The following is an 18,798-nucleotide window of genomic DNA, read 5'->3' as shown; positions in this document are numbered from 1 at the left end:
TTCTGGACCCTGAGGTGCTGCTGTGGTTCTGGACCTTGATCTGCTGCTGTGGTTCTGGACCCTGGGGTGCTGCTGTGGTTCTGGACCTTGATCTGCTGCTGTGGTTCTGGACCCTGAGGTGCTGCTGTGGTTCTGGACCTTGATCTGCTGCTGTGGTTCTGGACCCTGGGGTGCTGCTGTGGTTCTGGACCCTGGGGTGCTGCTGTGGTTCTGGACCCTGGGGTGCTGCTGTGGTTCTGGACCCTGGGGTTCTGCTGTGGTTCTGGACCTTGATCTGCTGCTGTGGTTCTGGACCTTGATCTGCTGCTGTGGTTCTGGACCCTGAGGTGCTGCTGTGGTTCTGGACCCTGAGGTGCTGCTGTGGTTCTGGCGTGACTCGGAGAGGCTGGCACCGCCTCTCCCTCCCCCTGCCGCAGCCCCCCCCCCCCCTCCTCCCTCCCCCCCAAGGCCCCGCCCCCGCTCTCATCCAGCGGCCGCTTGTTGATCTCCGAGGCCGCAGCAACCCGGGCTGCGCCCCCCAGTGGCACCACCCCCGTCTGGGAGCACTGAGGGGGCAGGAGGTGCAGTGAGGGGGCAGGAGGGGCAGAGGCCCCGCCCACAGGCTGCAGGTGCCCAGGCCGGCCCCCCCTCCCTCCCTCCATCCACAGGCGGAGCAGCTCGCAGCTGAAGATGGCGGCCCCCGTGCCCTCCAAGCCGGGCCCCCCCGGCAGCGGCGGCGGCACCCCCCGGCCGGCCCCCCCGGAGCTGGACTTCAGGTCGGGGGCGCGGGTGGAGGAGCTGAACCGGCTCATCGTGGACTTCAGCCGGCAGGAGCAGCGCGAGTACGACGACCAACGGGCCCTGGAGGTGCACACGGCCAAGGACTTCATCTTCAGCATGCTGGGTGAGTGACCCCCCCCCGGGATCCCCCTCGAGACCCCCCCCCCCCCCCGACCCACACACACCCCCCTGGGGGGCAGGAGAGACCCTGGAGGGAGAGGGGAGGCAGGGGGCCCTGGAGGTGCACACGGCCAAGGACTTCATCTTCAGCATGCTGGGTGAGTGACCCCCCCACCCCCTGGCACCCACACACCCCTGGGGGGCAGGAGAGACCCTGGAGGGAGAGGGGAGTCAGGGGGCCCTGGAGGTGCACACGGCCAAGGACTTCATCTTCAGCATGCTGGGTGAGTGACCCCCCCCCCCCCCCCCGGGACCCCCCCCCACACACACCTGGGGGGCAGGAGACCCTGGAGGGAGAGGGGCTGGAGGTGCACAGGGCCAAGGACTTCATCTTCATCATGCTGGGTGAGTGACCCCCCACCCCCTGGCACCCACACACCCCCGGGGGCAGGAGAGACCCTGGAGGGAGAGGGGACACGCACGAGGGTGGCCAGGGGGGCCCTGGGTGTGCACACAGTTAAATCCCTAATCCTCTGAATGGGGGGGGGGGGCGAGTGGCAGTTACTAACCCCTTCACCTCCCCGGGTGGTCAGGGGTTCGAGAGCCCCTGGGGTGGATGGGCGAGGGCAGATAAGCTCCTAGGGAGAAGAGGGGTTGGCGGAGTGCAGGAGCTTGGGGGTCCAGACCTGGGGGGGGGGGGGGGCTGTCTTGTCTCTGGTCTCGGGAGAATGCGGAGATGTTCGTGCCATGGGATGGCAAGGGGGGGGGGGGGGTTCATCTTTGGGGGGTGTCATGTCGGCCACGGTGCAATGATAATACCACTTGAACCGCACCAGGTGTGTACGTCTGGGGGCACAGGTCAGCCAGGCTCCTGCTGCGGGGCAGCCGGGCCTTGCTTTTGGGGCGGGGGGGTCACTCGGCCTCGTATTGATCGCGGACTCAAAACATACCTGCGCCCGTCTTCTGCACCTGCTGGAAAAAATGTGAACTCACCTTTACAAGGGCACGCTGTGTCCAGTTTCTCATGTTCATATCCCTTTTAGTGTATTTTTTCTGCGCGGTTACCACCAGCTTGGGGGCGGGGCGTGTTACGAGGCATTAAATGAGTGGGCACAATCTGGGCACTGTTGTCCAAATGGGCACGAAGCCTGTGTATTCTACTGTCCAGGTCCAAGCGAGCCTGCAAGCATGCTGGTGTCTGTCACTCTTTACTTGGAACGGAACGTGCCGAACTACAAGTCCCAGCATGCTCTAGTTGTGTTCCTATTCCCGGCTGTCTCGCCTGTGACGTGGGTAGGTTGGTAGCTGTGCATCCCCCCCATCATTCATTCAAGCTCTCATGTTGGCGCAGTGGAAGATGGGTCCGGCTGGTTTCCATTGGGGGCCCCCACGTGTTACCTTCTCATTGGTTGACCATGGTTGCAGGGGACCAGTGTCCCGCTGCAGATGTTGTCCAGACGAGCTGCTGTCCAAACAGGTGTGACTCTGTGATCTTAACTTGGACAAACCCTGTTTTCCTCGGCAGGTCCCGTGAGCCCCCAGCGCCCCCCCTTTCCATGACCTGCACAAAGCTTCGAGCCCCCAAAACTGCTTAATTGGGTGCATTGATCTCTGCAGAACAGGCCCTCGTCTGAGAGAAGCGTCGCTGTGCACACGTAGATGCCTCTGCGCCCAGGTGCTGGGGCACCAGGGTAAAGGGGGCATTCACGTTTGATGCCCTGAGTGCTCTGCCCTGTGCCCCAGCGGGGAATGAACATTCTGCTTTAATGCCCGTGAGTGCTATGATTTGTGCACCAGGGTGGAAGGGGCATTCAATTTAAATACCCCTGGGTGCTATGCCCTGCGATGCTATGTGCACCAGGAAGGGGCATTCAATGTAAATGCCCCTGGGTGCTATGATGCACCAGGGTGGAAGGGGCATTCAATTTAAATACCCCTCTGTGCTATGATGCACCAGGGTGGAAGGGGCATTCAATTTAAATGCCCCTGGGTGCTATGCCCTGCGATGCTATGTGCACCAGGAAGGGGCATTCAATTTAAATGCCCCTGGGTGCTATGCCCTAGGCACCAGGGGGGATAAGCATCCACGTTAAATGCCCATGAGTGGTATGCCCTGGGTACCCAGGAGCGCAGGGTGGTGTTCGAGGAAGGGGGCACATCACTTTATAAAGTCACCCTCTTTTGCACAGCTGGCTATCTTTAGATCCTGCTGTGGAGGGGTGGAGGGGGGCGCTGGTGATAGTGGCGTGTAAAATTGTGATGGATGTCCGGTCTTGCAACGCAGGGCCTCTCACATGCAGGTTAGTCACAGAGCGGCTGCGGCACAGCCAGGGGTAACCTACATAGCGTCCCATTTAACTGTGCCTAGTGCCTCTGTGCTGCGGCTGTCCTTCTAGGCGCACCGGGGCATATCACTAGGTATGGTGTGTTGGAGAATTATGTGTTTCTGTATTTTTTGTCATGCATTCATGCAGCATATTACTCGTGTAGAGTAGTGCATCGTATGACATTTCTCACAGTGCTTGACAGTTGCTAATAGATGGGTTCTGAATACATGCTCATCCAATCACTGGCCTCTCTGCAGGGCGCAGAGCAACGCTCAGGTGTGCCAATTATTATTTTGAATGAATGTGAAAGTGTACGGAGGAGGTCAAAGCCAGCTGTCTAAATAATGGCCAGGTGAAAGTTGAAGAACAGGTGAGAGTGAGTGGATTGTGTGTTGGGGATGGGCGAGGTGAAAAGATGCAAGAGAGAGTGTAAAGACGGTGATGGAAAGGAAAGAGATGAGGTGTGAGAATTGCACTTTTGGAGATATAGAGAAAGTGTGTAAAATGTCTAACTTATCTCTCCCACACACCATATTTATGCTTAATTCACAATCTGCTTAAAAAGGTTAAATTAATATATTCATCAGGGCCGGCCTTTCGCGTGTGTGAGGGCGGCCCCCGCCCAGGGCGCCGACCTCCAAAGTATATTGTCGGGGGGGGGCTCGAAGGGCGGGCAGGTGAGGCGCCCCCCCCCCCCCCCCCCCCGCTGTTGATGTGTCACCAGGTTCCTTGTGACCTTGTTTGTTTTGATGAGGTGTTATCCAGCGCCTTGCAGCAGTGACTGCGCCCTCAAGCCGCTTTCTTTCCTGGTGGTTCATCTTGCTGTGTGTCAATGTTTGTATTTACACCATGCCTAGAAACGGTGACCCGCGCACTTTGAACTTTGGCCGCGTAGTCGGATCTGAGACTTCGGAGCTTTAATGAGGGGGGGGGGGGTGAAAACTCTCTTCCCGCTTCCTGTTGTCTCACCGGGATGTTTCCCTTTCACCCTCCGCTTCTCTCTGCTCCCTCCTTACCTCTCCCCCCATCCCTCACCGGGACTCCTTTCATACCTTTATATCACCCGCTCTCCCCTCACCTCCCCGTCCACCCCCTCTCTGACGTCATTACTCTCGCCTCGGATCTTTCCCGTCATAGTTATTTCCCGAGGTTCTCCGCCCCTTTACATTCACTTCTTATTCCCTCTATCCAGCGTCCTTGTGTCTCTCTCTCTTCCTCCTCCTCCTTTCCTCCTCCTCCTTTCCTTCCTCTCCTCCCTCTCTCATTACCCGCCCCCTTGCATCTGACTCTCTCTCCACCTCTCCCAGTCACCTGCCCCGGAGTTGCTCCGGGTGGAGCTGTATCTGTAGATGGTTTCCGGTGCTTCCCCTGTGCTGCGGTGTCTCACCCTAGCTGGAGGGCACCGATTGTGCCTCACTCCGCCCCTAGCTGGAGGGCACGGATTGTGCGTGCGGGTGGAGCCCGCACCAAGCACCGCGGTCTTTGCGTGGGCAGGGCTCGTGCCCGCTGAGGTGCCCTGTGTTTTCTTTACTAGGACAAGGCACCTCCAGCTGCTCTGCGCGCCCTGTGACCCTGGGCAGGCGCTGGTTTCCACACGCGCCTTTATTTGTTTTAACTTCTGAATCCGACGGGGAGGGCGGGGCTTGGGAGAGCCCGGGCCTTGCACAGGCGGTGACTTAATGGATGTCTTGCAGAGGTGATGCCCACACCCCCTCTCCACGTATCCAGGGTTCACGTGCGTGATGTTCACGCACGTGACGAACATTACTGTGAGCCAAACACCACCTCTCCTCAGAAGATGCTCCCCAGGGACCCCCGCTGCTGAGGGTTCCTCGAAAAGTGAGGTCTGAGCCACTTAACGCGCGATGCACGTGTCTTGGCGTCTAGTTAATGTGTGATGCACGTGTCTTCGTGTCTAGTGTGCGATGCACGTGTCTTGGCGTCTAGTGTGTGATGCACGTGTCTTGGCGTCTGGTTAACGTGTGATGCACGTGTCTTCGTTTCTAGTGTGTGATGCACGTGTCTGGGCGTCTAGTGTGAGATGCACGTGTCTTGGCGTCTAGTGTGCGATGCACGTGTCTCGGCGTCTAGTGTGAGATGCACGTGTCTTCGCGTCTAGTGTACGATGCACGTGTCTCGGCGTCTAGTGTGATATGCACGTGTCTCGGCGTCTAGTGTGAGATGCACATGTCTTCGTGTCTAGTGTGAGATGTACGTGTCTCGGCGTCTAGTGTGAGATGCACGTGTCTTCGTGTCTAGTGTGAGATGCACGTGTCTTCGCGTCTAGTGTGCGATGTACGTGTCTGGGCATCTAGTGTGAGATGCACGTGTCTTCGTGTCTAGTGTGAGATGCACGTGTCTTCGTGTCTAGTGTGTGATGCACGTGTCTTCGTGTCTAGTGTGCGATGCACGTGTCTGGGCGTCTAGTGTGTGATGCACGTGTCTCGGCGTCTAGTGTGAGATGCACGTGTCTTCGTGTCTAGTGTGTAATGTACGTGTCTCGGCGTCTAGTGTGAGATGCACGTGTCTTCGCATCTAGTGTGAGATGCACGTGTCTCGGCATCTAGTGTGCGATGCACGTGTCTTCACGTCTAGTGTGCGATGCACATGTCTTCGCGTCTGGTGTGCGATGCACGTGTCTCGGCGTCTAGTGTGAGATGCACAAGTCTTCGCGTCTAGTGTGCGATGCACGTGTCTCGGCGTCTAGTGTGAGATGCACGTTTCTTCGCGTCTAGTGTGCGATGCACGTGTCTTCGCGTCTCGTGTGCGATGCACGTGTATCGGCATCTAGTGTGTGATGCACGTGTCTTCGTGTCTAGTGTGTGATGCACGTGTCTGGGCGTCTAGTGTGAAATGCACGTGTCTTCGTGTCTAGTGTGAGATGCACGTGTCTTCGCGTCTAGTGTGTGATGCATGTGTCTGGGCGTCTAGTGTGTGATGCACGTGTCTCGGCGTCTAGTGTGAGATGCACAAGTCTTCGCGTCTAGTGTGCGATGCACGTGTCTCGGCGTCTAGTGTGAGATGCACGTTTCTTCGCGTCTAGTGTGCGATGCACGTGTCTTCGCGTCTCGTGTGCGATGCACGTGTATCGGCGTCTAGTTTGTGATGCACGTGTCTTCGTGTCTAGTGTGTGATGCACGTGTCTGGGCGTCTAGTGTGAAATGCACGTGTCTTCGTGTCTAGTGTGAGATGCACGTGTCTTCGCGTCTAGTGTGTGATGCATGTGTCTGGGCGTCTAGTGTGTGATGCATGTGTCTGGGCGTCTAGTGTGAGATGCACGTGTCTTCGCATCTAGTGTGAGATGCACGTGTCTCGGCATCTAGTGTGCGATGCACGTGTCTTCGCGTCTAGTGTGCGATGCACATGTCTTCGCGTCTAGTGTGCGATGCACGTGTCTCGGCGTCTAGTGTGAGATGCACAAGTCTTCGCGTCTAGTGTGCGATGCACGTGTCTCGGCGTCTAGTGTGAGATGCACGTTTCTTCGCGTCTAGTGTGCGATGCACGTGTCTTCGCGTCTCGTGTGCGATGCACGTGTATCGGCGTCTAGTGTGTGATGCACGTGTCTTCGTGTCTAGTGTGTGATGCACATGTCTGGGCGTCTAGTGTGAGATGCACGTGTCTTCGTGTCTAGTGTGAGATGCACGTGTCTTCGCGTCTAGTGTGTGATGCATGTGTCTGGGCGTCTAGTGTGTGATGCACGTGTCTCGGCGTCTAGTGTGAGATGCACAAGTCTTCGCGTCTAGTGTGCGATGCACGTGTCTCGGCGTCTAGTGTGAGATGCACGTTTCTTCGCGTCTAGTGTGCGATGCACGTGTCTTCGCGTCTCGTGTGCGATGCACGTGTATCGGCGTCTAGTGTGTGATGCACGTGTCTTCGTGTCTAGTGTGTGATGCACGTGTCTGGGCGTCTAGTGTGAAATGCACGTGTCTTCGTGTCTAGTGTGAGATGCACGTGTCTTCGCGTCTAGTGTGTGATGCATGTGTCTGGGCGTCTAGTGTGTGATGCATGTGTCTGGGCGTCTAGTGTGTGATGCACGTGTCTTTGCGTCTAGTGTGTGATGCACGTGTCTTCGTGTCTAGTGTGTGATGCACGTGTCTTCGCGTCTAGTGTGTGATGCATGTGTCTGGGCGTCTAGTGTGTGATGCATGTGTCTGGGCGTCTAGTGTGAGATGCACGTGTCTTCGCATCTAGTGTGAGATGCACGTGTCTCGGCATCTAGTGTGCGATGCACGTGTCTTCGCGTCTAGTGTGCGATGCACATGTCTTCGCGTCTAGTGTGCGATGCACGTGTCTCGGCGTCTAGTGTGAGATGCACAAGTCTTCGCGTCTAGTGTGCGATGCACGTGTCTTCGCATCTAGTGTGAGATGCACGTGTCTCGGCATCTAGTGTGCGATGCACGTGTCTTCGCGTCTAGTGTGCGATGCACATGTCTTCGCGTCTAGTGTGCGATGCACGTGTCTCGGCGTCTAGTGTGAGATGCACAAGTCTTCGCGTCTAGTGTGCGATGCACGTGTCTCGGCGTCTAGTGTGAGATGCACGTTTCTTCGCGTCTAGTGTGCGATGCACGTGTCTTCGCGTCTCGTGTGCGATGCACGTGTATCGGCGTCTAGTGTGTGATGCACGTGTCTTCGTGTCTAGTGTGTGATGCACATGTCTGGGCGTCTAGTGTGAGATGCACGTGTCTTCGTGTCTAGTGTGAGATGCACGTGTCTTCGCGTCTAGTGTGTGATGCATGTGTCTGGGCGTCTAGTGTGTGATGCACGTGTCTCGGCGTCTAGTGTGAGATGCACAAGTCTTCGCGTCTAGTGTGCGATGCACGTGTCTCGGCGTCTAGTGTGAGATGCACGTTTCTTCGCGTCTAGTGTGCGATGCACGTGTCTTCGCGTCTCGTGTGCGATGCACGTGTATCGGCGTCTAGTGTGTGATGCACGTGTCTTCGTGTCTAGTGTGTGATGCACGTGTCTGGGCGTCTAGTGTGAAATGCACGTGTCTTCGTGTCTAGTGTGAGATGCACGTGTCTTCGCGTCTAGTGTGTGATGCATGTGTCTGGGCGTCTAGTGTGTGATGCATGTGTCTGGGCGTCTAGTGTGTGATGCACGTGTCTTTGCGTCTAGTGTGTGATGCACGTGTCTTCGCGTCTAGTGTGTGATGCATGTGTCTGGGCGTCTAGTGTGTGATGCATGTGTCTGGGCGTCTAGTGTGTGATGCATGTGTCTGGGCGTCTAGTGTGAGATGCCCGTGTCTTCGTGTCTAGTGTGAGATGCACGTGTCTTCGCGTCTAGTGTGCGATGCACGTGTCTTTACGGGGCCCTTCTGACGTGTTGTGGTTTCGTCATTGGTGACGTTGCCTAAAACAGGTGACTGGAATTATCTGACAGCAGGAGAAGACCAAATTATGTGGAAAGAAAGCACACATTATCTGCAGAATCCCATTTTGTGGTAGTATTACCTCATTATTCTGGAGTGTTATCACATGTTAACCTTATCTGATCAATGTTATGACTCCTTAAATCCACTTTGAGACCCAAACACAGAAATAAGAACAGAAAGCTGAGCAGTGGATGTTTGCCGGGGTTTCCCACGCACAACAGCACGTGTTTCCGCTGTTTTAGTAACTTTTGATCCATTTGTGCTAAAAACCCTTGTTTTGTTGTTGAAATCTGTACATTAAGCAGCAGCTGATGGATTATGAGGCAAGACCAAACAATGCAACAAACACTGCGCCTGCAAGAGTTCCTGGCCGTGTTGCAAACTCAAGGCGATGCCCGGGCCGGACTGGGAACGCAAACCATCCCTGGCAATGAAGTCTGACCATCCGTGGGGGTGTGGGGCGGTGCTGGCGGGAAGCGCTTCTGCTGCTTTAGGTACAGGGGCCGATATTGAAGCACTGCTGCAAAACCCGCCCCCTGTACCAAAACTAGCCCCCACCCTTCCAACCCACCGGGAAACCGCCCGGGGGCCGGCTACGGCCAGTCCAACCCTGGACGGAGAGCTAAAACTTTTCAGACACCCCCCAGTCAAGAGATCTGGGTTGAATCCATCATTGTTCTTTTGCTCACCATGCCACCCCAGTTTAGACTCAGCCATATGCAAATCAGTCTTGACCCTGTGCCCCATGGGGCCAAACACAGCACCGAAACCGCCCTCATTGCAGCGACAGACGACATCCGATCGCTACTGGACAACGGAGAAACAGTTGCCCTCATCCTACTCGACCTCTCCGCCGCCTTCGACACAGTCTGTCACAGCACCCTCATACAACGCCTCAACAACATCGGCATACAAGGAAAAGCCTGGACTGGATCATCTCGTTCCTCGCCGGGAGAACCCAGAGAGTCCGACTCCCCCCATTCAAATCAGAGGCCACCAAAGTCATCTGCGGAGTACCACAAGGATCATCACTCAGTCCCACCCTCTTCAACGTGTACATGAGCCCCCTCGCATCCATCGCGCGACAACACAACCTCAACATCATCTCCTACGCTAACAACACCCAGCTGATCCTCTCCCTCACCAAAGACCCAAACACCGCCAAAACCAATCTTCACGAAGGCATGAAAGAAGTAGCCGAATGGATGAAAAACAGCCGCCTAAAACTTAACTCAGACAAAACGGAAGTCCTCATCCTAGGGTCATCCCCCTCTGCCTGGGACGACTCATGGTGACCATCGGCCCTGGGCACAGCACCCATACCCACAGACAACTCACGCAATCTAGGCTTTATCCTAGACTCCTCCCTCTCGATGACCAGACAAGTCAACGCCGTCTCATCCTCTTGCTTCAACGTACTCCGTATGCTCCAAAAAATCTTCAGTTGGATCCCCACAGAAACAAGAAAGACTGTCACCCACGCACTGGTCACTAGCCGACTGGACTATGGTAACACCCTCTACGCCAGAACCACAGTAAATTTCAGAAAAAACTCCAACGCATCCAAAATGCATCAGCCAGACTCATATTGGACATCCTTCGCCAAGCTCACATCACCGGCCACCTGAAAGACCTCCACTGGCTTCCCGTCAACAAGAGAATAACATTCCGTCTCCTCACTCACGCACACAAGGCCCTCTACAAACTAGGACCCGATTGCCTCAACACACGACTGTCCTTCTACACACCCACCCGCCAACTAAGATCCTCCAATCAAGCCCTCGCTGCAGTTCCGCGCATCCATAGACCCACCATGGGAGGAAGATCTTTCTCCTACCTGGCGGCCAAGACCTGGAATTCTCTCCCCACTCACCTCCGCCTCACACAGAACCACATTTCCTTCAGAAAGGAACTTAAAACCTGGCTATTCAATAAATAATGCACCCCATCCCACAAGCGCCTTGAGACCCTCTGGGTGAGTAGTGCGCTATACAAATTCCTGAACTTGAACTTTAACTTGACAGTCCAGCCCGAACTGCCAAGTCAGTTCCTCAAGCATCCTGGGACCTGTTTTGGGTTATCACCTCTCATCAGCCAGGCTAGCTGGAATCCAGTGGCAAAGTGAGCACAGGACCCACATCTGGGCATACCCTGCAAACTTATTGAAAATGCAAACTCAAGGAGATGATGGACGGAGCGTGGAAACTTTTCCCCCAAAACTGGTCCTTTATTTTTGCAACCCTTTTATCTTTCAAGCCGCACAGCTATTAGCTGGCAGACATGACTGGCCGCATTTAGAATAACTGAAAAAACAACCCAATTTCCATTTTTATCTACATTAAAAAATTAAAACAGACCTGAAACAATATTTTTCTGCCTGTATTTATATGTAAAACACGGTAAAACGTAAAAGAGGGAGCCATATTGATGAAGCATAGTGTGCAGATGGTAAACCGTGTGAGGACAGTGCACAGCTTGTGTTTGAAGGATTATCGGGAAAGGGCCAAACCCAGAGTCAGATGTTTGTACACTCGGACTCCTGTTCTCCACAAACCAACTGTTGACACATCTTTCTGGTCACTGACCTAGTTCAACACATCAAGAATCTAATTTGAAAGGACAGCCAGCCAAGTGTGTGCTGCGTGATAAAACAATCCATTGGAAAAAAGTTGTTGATATTGTGGAAAGTTCTTGCTGTGGGAGAAGAGCGTAGACCCCTCCTGAATAGGGCTCCTGCTTTCAAGTCATTTATTATTTTAGACATTTCCATCTGTATTTATCTATCTTTATTTTGGGTTTTGTGAATAAATGAAGCAGAAACAAGTATATTTCACTATTTATTTAACAAATAAATAAGCATCCTGCCTTAAATCCTGTCTGGCAACGGGTAAAGGCTCTTTACTAACATTCCTATATGTCTGGGGTTAGCTGTGCTCCCATCCAGAGGCGAGTTAGGCCCAGTATTTTCAAGGGCGGGCGACACACTGGTTGGCATGTGCCCGGTACCCTTGTGCAATGGTGTTCGTCTGTTCCGCTTATGGTGGGGAGCTTTCTATTCCCAATAACCATCTTTACAATGCATATGAAATCCATATAGAAGCAGTGTATACACTGTTGTGCACAAGAGAGGGTAATAAAAAACCTTGTGGTGCATTCTGCTTGGTCCTCGCTCTTGTAGGTTGCGCTGGTGTGTACCGGGTCCTCACTGCTGTAGGTTGCGCTGGTGTGTACCAGGTCCTCGCTGCTGTGGGTTGTGCTGCTGTGTACCAGCTCCTCACTGCTGTGGGTTGTGCTGCTGTGTACCAGGTCTTCGCTGCTGTAGGTTGTGCTGGTGTGTACCAGCTCCTCGCTGCTGTGGGTTGCGCTGCTGTGTACCAGCTCCTCGCTGCTGTGGGTTGCGCTGCTGTGTACCAGCTGCTGTGTACCAGCTCCTCGCTGCTGTAGGTTGCGCTGGTGTGTACCAGCTCCTCGCTGCTGTAGGTTGCGCTGGTGTGTACCAGCTCCTCACTGCTGTAGGTTGCACTGGTGTGTACCAGCTCCTTGCTGCTGTAGGTTGCGCTGGTGTGTACCAGCTCCTCACTGCTGTAGGTTGCGCTGCTGTGTACCAGCTCCTCACTGCTGTAGGTTGCGCTGCTGTGTACCAGCTCCTCACTGCTGTAGGTTGCACTGGTGTGTACCAGCTCCTCGCTGCTGTGGGTTGCGCTGGTGTGTACCAGCTCCTCACTGCTGTAGGTTGCACTGGTGTGTACCAGCTCCTCGCTGCTGTGGGTTGCGCTGGTGTGTACCAGCTCCTCGCTGCTGTGGGTTGCGCTGCTGTGTACCAGCTCCTCGCTGCTGTGTACCAGCTCCTCGCTGCTGTGGGTTGCGCTCACTGCTGTGTACCAGGTCCTCGCTGCTGTGGGTTGCGCTTGTGTGTACCATCTCCTCGCTGCTGTAGGTTCTGCTGGTGTGTACCAGCTCCTCGCTGCTGTGGGTGGCGCTGCTGTGTACCAGGCCCTCTGCTGTAGGTTGCGCTGGTGTGTACCAGGTCCTCGCTGCTGTAGGATGCGCTGCTGTGTACCAGCTCCTCTCTGCTGTGGGTTGCGCTCACTGCTGTGTACCAGGTCCTCGCTGCTGTGGGTTGCGCTTGTGTGTACCAGCTCCTCGCTGCTGTAGGTTGCGCTGGTGTGTACCAGCTCCTCACTGCTGTAGGTTGCACTGGTGTGTACCAGCTCCTCGCTGCTGTGGGTTGCGCTCACTGCTGTGTACCAGCTCCTCGCTGCTGTAGGTTGCGCTCACTGCTGTGTACCAGGTCCTCGCTGCTGTGGGTTGCGCTCACTGCTGTGTACCAGCTCCTCACTGCTGTAGGTTGCACTGGTGTGTACCAGCTCCTCGCTGCTGTGGGTTGCGCTCACTGCTGTGTACCAGGTCCTCGCTGCTGTGGGTTGCGCTCACTGCTGTGTACCAGCTCCTCGCTGCTGTAGGTTGCGCTGGTGTGTACCAGCTCCTCGCTGCTGTAGGTTGCGCTGGTGTGTACCAGCTCCTCACTGCTGTAGGTTGCGCTGCTGTGTACCAGCTCCTCACTGCTGTAGGTTGCACTTGTGTGTACCAGCTCCTCGCTGCTGTGGGTTGTGCTGCTGTGTACCAGGCCCTCTGCTGTAGGTTGCGCTGCTGTGTACCAGCTCCTCGCTGCTGTGGGTTGCGCTGCTGTGTACCAGCTCCTCTCTGCTGTGGGTTGCGCTCACTGCTGTGTACCAGGTCCTCGCTGCTGTGGGTTGCGCTTGTGTGTACCATCTCCTCGCTGCTGTAGGTTCTGCTGGTGTGTACCACGTACTCGATGCTGTGGGTTGCGCTGCTGTGTACCAGCTCCTCGCTGCTGTAGGTTGCGCTGGTGTGTACCAGCTCCTCACTGCTGTAGGTTGCACTGGTGTGTACCAGCTCCTCGCTGCTGTGGGTTGCGCTGCTGTGTACCAGCTCCTCACTGCTGTAGGTTGCACTGGTGTGTACCAGCTCCTCGCTGCTGTGGGTTGTGCTGCTGTGTACCAGGCCCTCTGCTGTAGGTTGCGCTGCTGTGTACCAGCTCCTCGCTGCTGTGTACCAGCTCCTCTCTGCTGTGGGTTGCGCTCACTGCTGTGTACCAGGTCCTCGCTGCTGTGGGTTGCGCTTGTGTGTACCATCTCCTCGCTGCTGTAGGTTCTGCTGGTGTGTACCACGTACTCGATGCTGTGGGTTGCGCTGCTGTGTACCAGGCCCTCTGCTGTAGGTTGCGCTGGTGTGTACCAGCTCCTCGCTGCTGTAGGATGCGCTGCTGTGTACCAGCTCCTCTCTGCTGTGGGTTGCGCTCACTGCTGTGTACCAGGTCCTCGCTGCTGTGGGTTGCGCTCACTGCTGTGTACCAGCTCCTCGCTGCTGTAGGTTGCGCTGGTGTGTACCAGCTCCTCACTGCTGTAGGTTGCACTGGTGTGTACCAGCTCCTCGCTGCTGTGGGTTGCGCTGGTGTGTACCAGCTCCTCGCTGCTGTGGGTTGCGCTGCTGTGTACCAGCTCCTCGCTGCTGTGGGTTGCGCTCACTGCTGTGTACCAGGTCCTCGCTGCTGTGGGTTGCGCTTGTGTGTACCATCTCCTCGCTGCTGTAGGTTCTGCTGGTGTGTACCAGCTCCTCGCTGCTGTGGGTGGCGCTGCTGTGTACCAGGCCCTCTGCTGTAGGTTGCGCTGGTGTGTACCAGGTCCTCGCTGCTGTAGGATGCGCTGCTGTGTACCAGCTCCTCTCTGCTGTGGGTTGCGCTCACTGCTGTGTACCAGGTCCTCGCTGCTGTGGGTTGCGCTTGTGTGTACCAGCTCCTCACTGCTGTAGGTTGCTCTGGTGTGTACCAGCTCCTCGCTGCTGTGGGTGGCGCTGCTGTGTACCAGGCCCTCTGCTGTAGGTTGCGCTGGTGTGTACCAGCTCCTCGCTGCTGTAGGATGCGCTGCTGTGTACCAGCTCCTCTCTGCTGTGGGTTGCGCTCACTGCTGTGTACCAGGTCCTCGCTGCTGTGGGTTGCGCTCACTGCTGTGTACCAGCTTCTCTCTGCTGTGGGTTGCGCTCACTGCTGTGTACCAGGTCCTCGCTGCTGTGGGTTGCGCTCACTGCTGTGTACCAGCTCCTCGCTGCTGTAGGTTGCGCTGGTGTGTACCAGCTCCTCACTGCTGTAGGTTGCACTGGTGTGTACCAGCTCCTCGCTGCTGTGGGTTGCGCTGCTGTGTACCAGCTCCTCACTGCTGTAGGTTGCACTGGTGTGTACCAGCTCCTCGCTGCTGTGGGTTGTGCTGCTGTGTACCAGGCCCTCTGCTGTAGGTTGCGCTGCTGTGTACCAGCTCCTCGCTGCTGTGGGTTGCGCTGCTGTGTACCAGCTCCTCTCTGCTGTGGGTTGCGCTCACTGCTGTGTACCAGGTCCTCGCTGCTGTGGGTTGCGCTTGTGTGTACCATCTCCTCGCTGCTGTAGGTTCTGCTGGTGTGCACCACGTACTCGATGCTGTGGGTTGCGCTGCTGTGTACCAGCTCCTCGCTGCTGTGGGTTGCGCTTGTGTGTACCAGCTCCTCACTGCTGTAGGTTGCACTGGTGTGTACCAGCTCCTCGCTGCTGTGGGTGGCGCTGCTGTGTACCAGGCCCTCTGCTGTAGGTTGCGCTGGTGTGTACCAGCTCCTCGCTGCTGTAGGATGCGCTGCTGTGTACCAGCTCCTCTCTGCTGTGGGTTGCGCTCACTGCTGTGTACCAGGTCCTCGCTGCTGTGGGTTGCGCTCACTGCTGTGTACCAGCTCCTCTCTGCTGTGGGTTGCGCTCACTGCTGTGTACCAGGTCCTCGCTGCTGTGGGTTGCGCTCACTGCTGTGTACCAGCTCCTCGCTGCTGTAGGTTGCGCTGGTGTGTACCAGCTCCTCACTGCTGTAGGTTGCACTGGTGTGTACCAGCTCCTCGCTGCTGTGGTTTGCGCTGGTGTGTACCTGCTCCTCGCTGCTGTGGGTTGCGCTGCTGTGTACCAGCTCCTCGCTGCTGTGGGTTACGCTCACTGCTGTGTACCAGGTCCTCGCTGCTGTGGGTTGCGCTTGTGTGTACCATCTCCTCGCTGCTGTAGGTTCTGCTGGTGTGTACCAGCTCCTCGCTGCTGTGGGTGGCGCTGCTGTGTACCAGGCCCTCTGCTGTAGGTTGCGCTGGTGTGTACCAGGTCCTCGCTGCTGTAGGATGCGCTGCTGTGTACCAGCTCCTCTCTGCTGTGGGTTGCGCTCACTGCTGTGTACCAGGTCCTCGCTGCTGTGGGTTGCGCTCACTGCTGTGTACCAGCTCCTCTCTGCTGTGGGTTGCGCTCACTGCTGTGTACCAGGTCCTCGCTGCTGTGTGTTGCGCTGCTGTGTACCAGCTCCTCGCGGCTGTGGGTTGCGGTGGTGTGTACCAGGTCCTCGCTGCTGTAGGTTACGCTCACTGCTGTGTACCAGCTCCTCGCTGATGTGTGTTGCGCTGCTGTGTACCAGCTCCTCGCGGCTGTGGGTTGCGCTGATGTGTACCAGCTCCTCGCTGCTGTGAGTTGAACTGGTTTGTACCAGACCCACGAGGTGCCAGTCTGTACCATCTGGTCTCGCCAGAGCTGGCTCTGAATGACGTGTGTGGGTGAAACAAGGACATGCATTCAGTGCGCCCTGAGGGGGCTGGTGTTATTTTTGGCAGTGTCTGCTGGTGTTCGTGCATAGAAGCCCTTCATTCTCCCACGAGGAGCTTCTCTGGCCTCCGTCTGAAGCGCACGGGGGTCTGACACTGCGGCTGGTTTTCAAGCGCCTCCTTAATTGACCTTTTCACATGAGGACGTCTTTGCACGAGTGGGGTCGTTCCTTTCCCCCTGTGGTACACTCCCGTGCTGTGGGCAGATGGTGTCTCTTTCCTTGGCCACCACTTCCGGTACAGTCTGAAGCCCAGTGGCTTGCAGGTTTTGGGAAAATGCCCATCCCACACTTTACCCCAGTCGTGACCAGCATGGCTCACGGGTGGGGGGGCAAGGGGGTCACGCAGAGTGGGGGCGTGTCTTGCGAGGAGGGGGGAGTGCATTTGGTTGCCGAGTTTAAATTTAATGATGAATAATTAAAAAAAATGTATCATTCTGCCGGCCGGGTCGGCGTCTACTGGTCTGCCTCTACTCTCCTGCCTCCAGCATGAACAGGAAGCAGGCAGGCTCCCTCCCTTCTATAAGCCAATCACAGTGCTGCAATGCAGCGTTGTGATTGGCGGGGCCGCCGCCCAGCCAGTGGCTTATGGGGAGGCCATGTGCTCCAGACACGTTGCATTGCCTGCATGGAGAAAGGGCAGAGTGCGCATGACTGGTTTTGTTGGCCTCAGAAGTGGGCGCACCTCTCCTACCCCCGCAACTAAACATAAAATGTTAATAACAGGAAGTTTTTACCATTTTATGTTTCTGCTTCTCGCACTGCCACAAAGCAGTGGGGCGACGCTCCTCCGCCCTAGTGCAGCAGCCGCCCCAAATTGCCTCGTGTAGGGAATGCCGTGCAGTGCTGTGCACACACTGCTACATGACCCCCAGGCGGGGCCCGCACAGCGACAGCTTCAGCTGGGTGCTCGTGATGGGATGTTATGGGGGGTTTCTTGCTGAAAGTGTGCTCGTCTAGAATTTGAGTGGCCTTTACACTGGGGGGGGGCTTGTCCAAAGGTTGGAGAACTGAGGGGGGGCCCCCGACAGAAGGTTCAGGGGCCCATGAATGGAAGTTTGCTGCCCTACTCTGTGCCCCTGTTTGCTCTGACACTACTTTATGTAGCCCCCCCTGTTTGTGATCTCACCCCGCTGTCGGCACCAAGCAGTGACTTCATGCACCAGAGGAACTTCCCCAATAATGTCTGTCACCCCCTCAGAAAACTCCTCCCAGAGAGGAGGTTCACGTGACCCCCCCCCCCCCCCGCCCCCGGGGCTAGAGGCTGCTAAAACTGATGGGTGACACCCCACCTTTACTTATCAAACGGTCTCAGTACTGTCGACCACCGCCCTCCATTCTTTTTACTGCTCCAGATTTCATCCCACTCCAAATTTCATCCTATCCCAGATTTCATCCTAAATGAACATTCCAAAACCCTGCATGACAATGAACTTGATTCACAGGTACGGGTTATTCTCTATCCTTTTTACCTTTCTTTTTAAATTGTATGTCCTTTCACTCCATCCTCTGCCTGTTTTAATCGCTGTAGGTTTACCCTACACTTTCATCTGCCTGCCGTCCTACTCCCTGCCATACTTCAGTAAACTAACCATACCCCAACCTTTGCTACCCTTTCTACTCATCACACAAATCCCAATGTCTTACTCCTGTTTAACCTTTCCTTTCAGCCTCACAATATCTCATCTCCTCCCCCTCTTTAGTCACCCCACTATTTCCATGTATATTAACTCGCGTTTATAATTCCTCCTAACCCCTACTTACTGAATAGACACCCTCTTTAAAATGGACGGGATTTTTCAGTTTCCTTCACGCACAAAACTAACCAGATAACCAACAAATATATAAGAATAATTTAAAAAAAAAGCTCGACTATCCACTCACTTTGGGCTACGTGGTATTTTTCTGTCTGCCACAAAGCGCATTTACATCTTCTGAGGGGTTGTAAGCGATATACAAATCCAATTCCAATACAATCACTCCGCTCACAGATGCGTAGTAGAACTGGTGCAAACAAACCCTGGGCGTAGGACTACGCTACGCTCGCATAGTCTGCGCAAGTACGTCCTACGCGAATTGCACGTAGCACAGTGCAAAAATACATCGCTTAGCAGGAAATGTTTCCTTGCACGCGGCCCTCAACGTCAAGTTGGCGACCGTGAGTGAGCAAAATGACATCCCGGCGAGACTTTTTCCTCGTTTGCGATCAGCAACATCAAGTTGCCGATCGCGAGCGTGGAAAATAATCCTCCCACGAGATTCTCAACGTGGGGAGGTCCGGTTTCTCATTGCGAGTGGTTGCATATGCTTGTGACTGCTAATGATGAGAAACTACCAGTCGGCGTTGAGAAAGCTGCCACTCGAGTACATATCTACACGAGTGGCAGAAAACGACTGCTTGCACTGTGCAAGATGTGGTTTGCAATGATTGCACAGTGCGGACAAGCATTCGGCACTGTGCAATCAGTGCGAACAGCATTTTGCACAGTGCACTATGCAGTTTGCCAAGTGCTCTTCGCATAGCTACACGTAGCGCTAGTACGCGAACTATGCC

General features: G+C 55.5%; 1 protein-coding gene across 1 annotated transcript in view; it reads left to right on the top strand.

Moving 5' to 3' along the window:
- Nucleotides 1-463: 463 nt before the first annotated feature.
- MB21D2 (Mab-21 domain containing 2) overlaps nucleotides 464-18,798 on the top strand; it is a 133,291-nt gene continuing 114,956 nt past the window's right edge. The window contains exon 1 of the mRNA XM_086944640.1: nucleotides 464-883. Coding sequence (XP_086800766.1) covers nucleotides 670-883 — 214 coding nt within the window. The 5' untranslated portion in view covers nucleotides 464-669. The remainder of the gene's footprint in view (nucleotides 884-18,798) is intronic.

Source organism: Lissotriton vulgaris, chromosome 11 (assembly GCF_964263255.1).
Source record: "Lissotriton vulgaris chromosome 11, aLisVul1.2, whole genome shotgun sequence".
Lineage (NCBI taxonomy): Eukaryota > Metazoa > Chordata > Amphibia > Caudata > Salamandridae > Lissotriton > Lissotriton vulgaris.
Note: the sequence above shows the minus strand (reverse complement) of the source record. Positions and strands in the feature narration are given on the sequence as shown.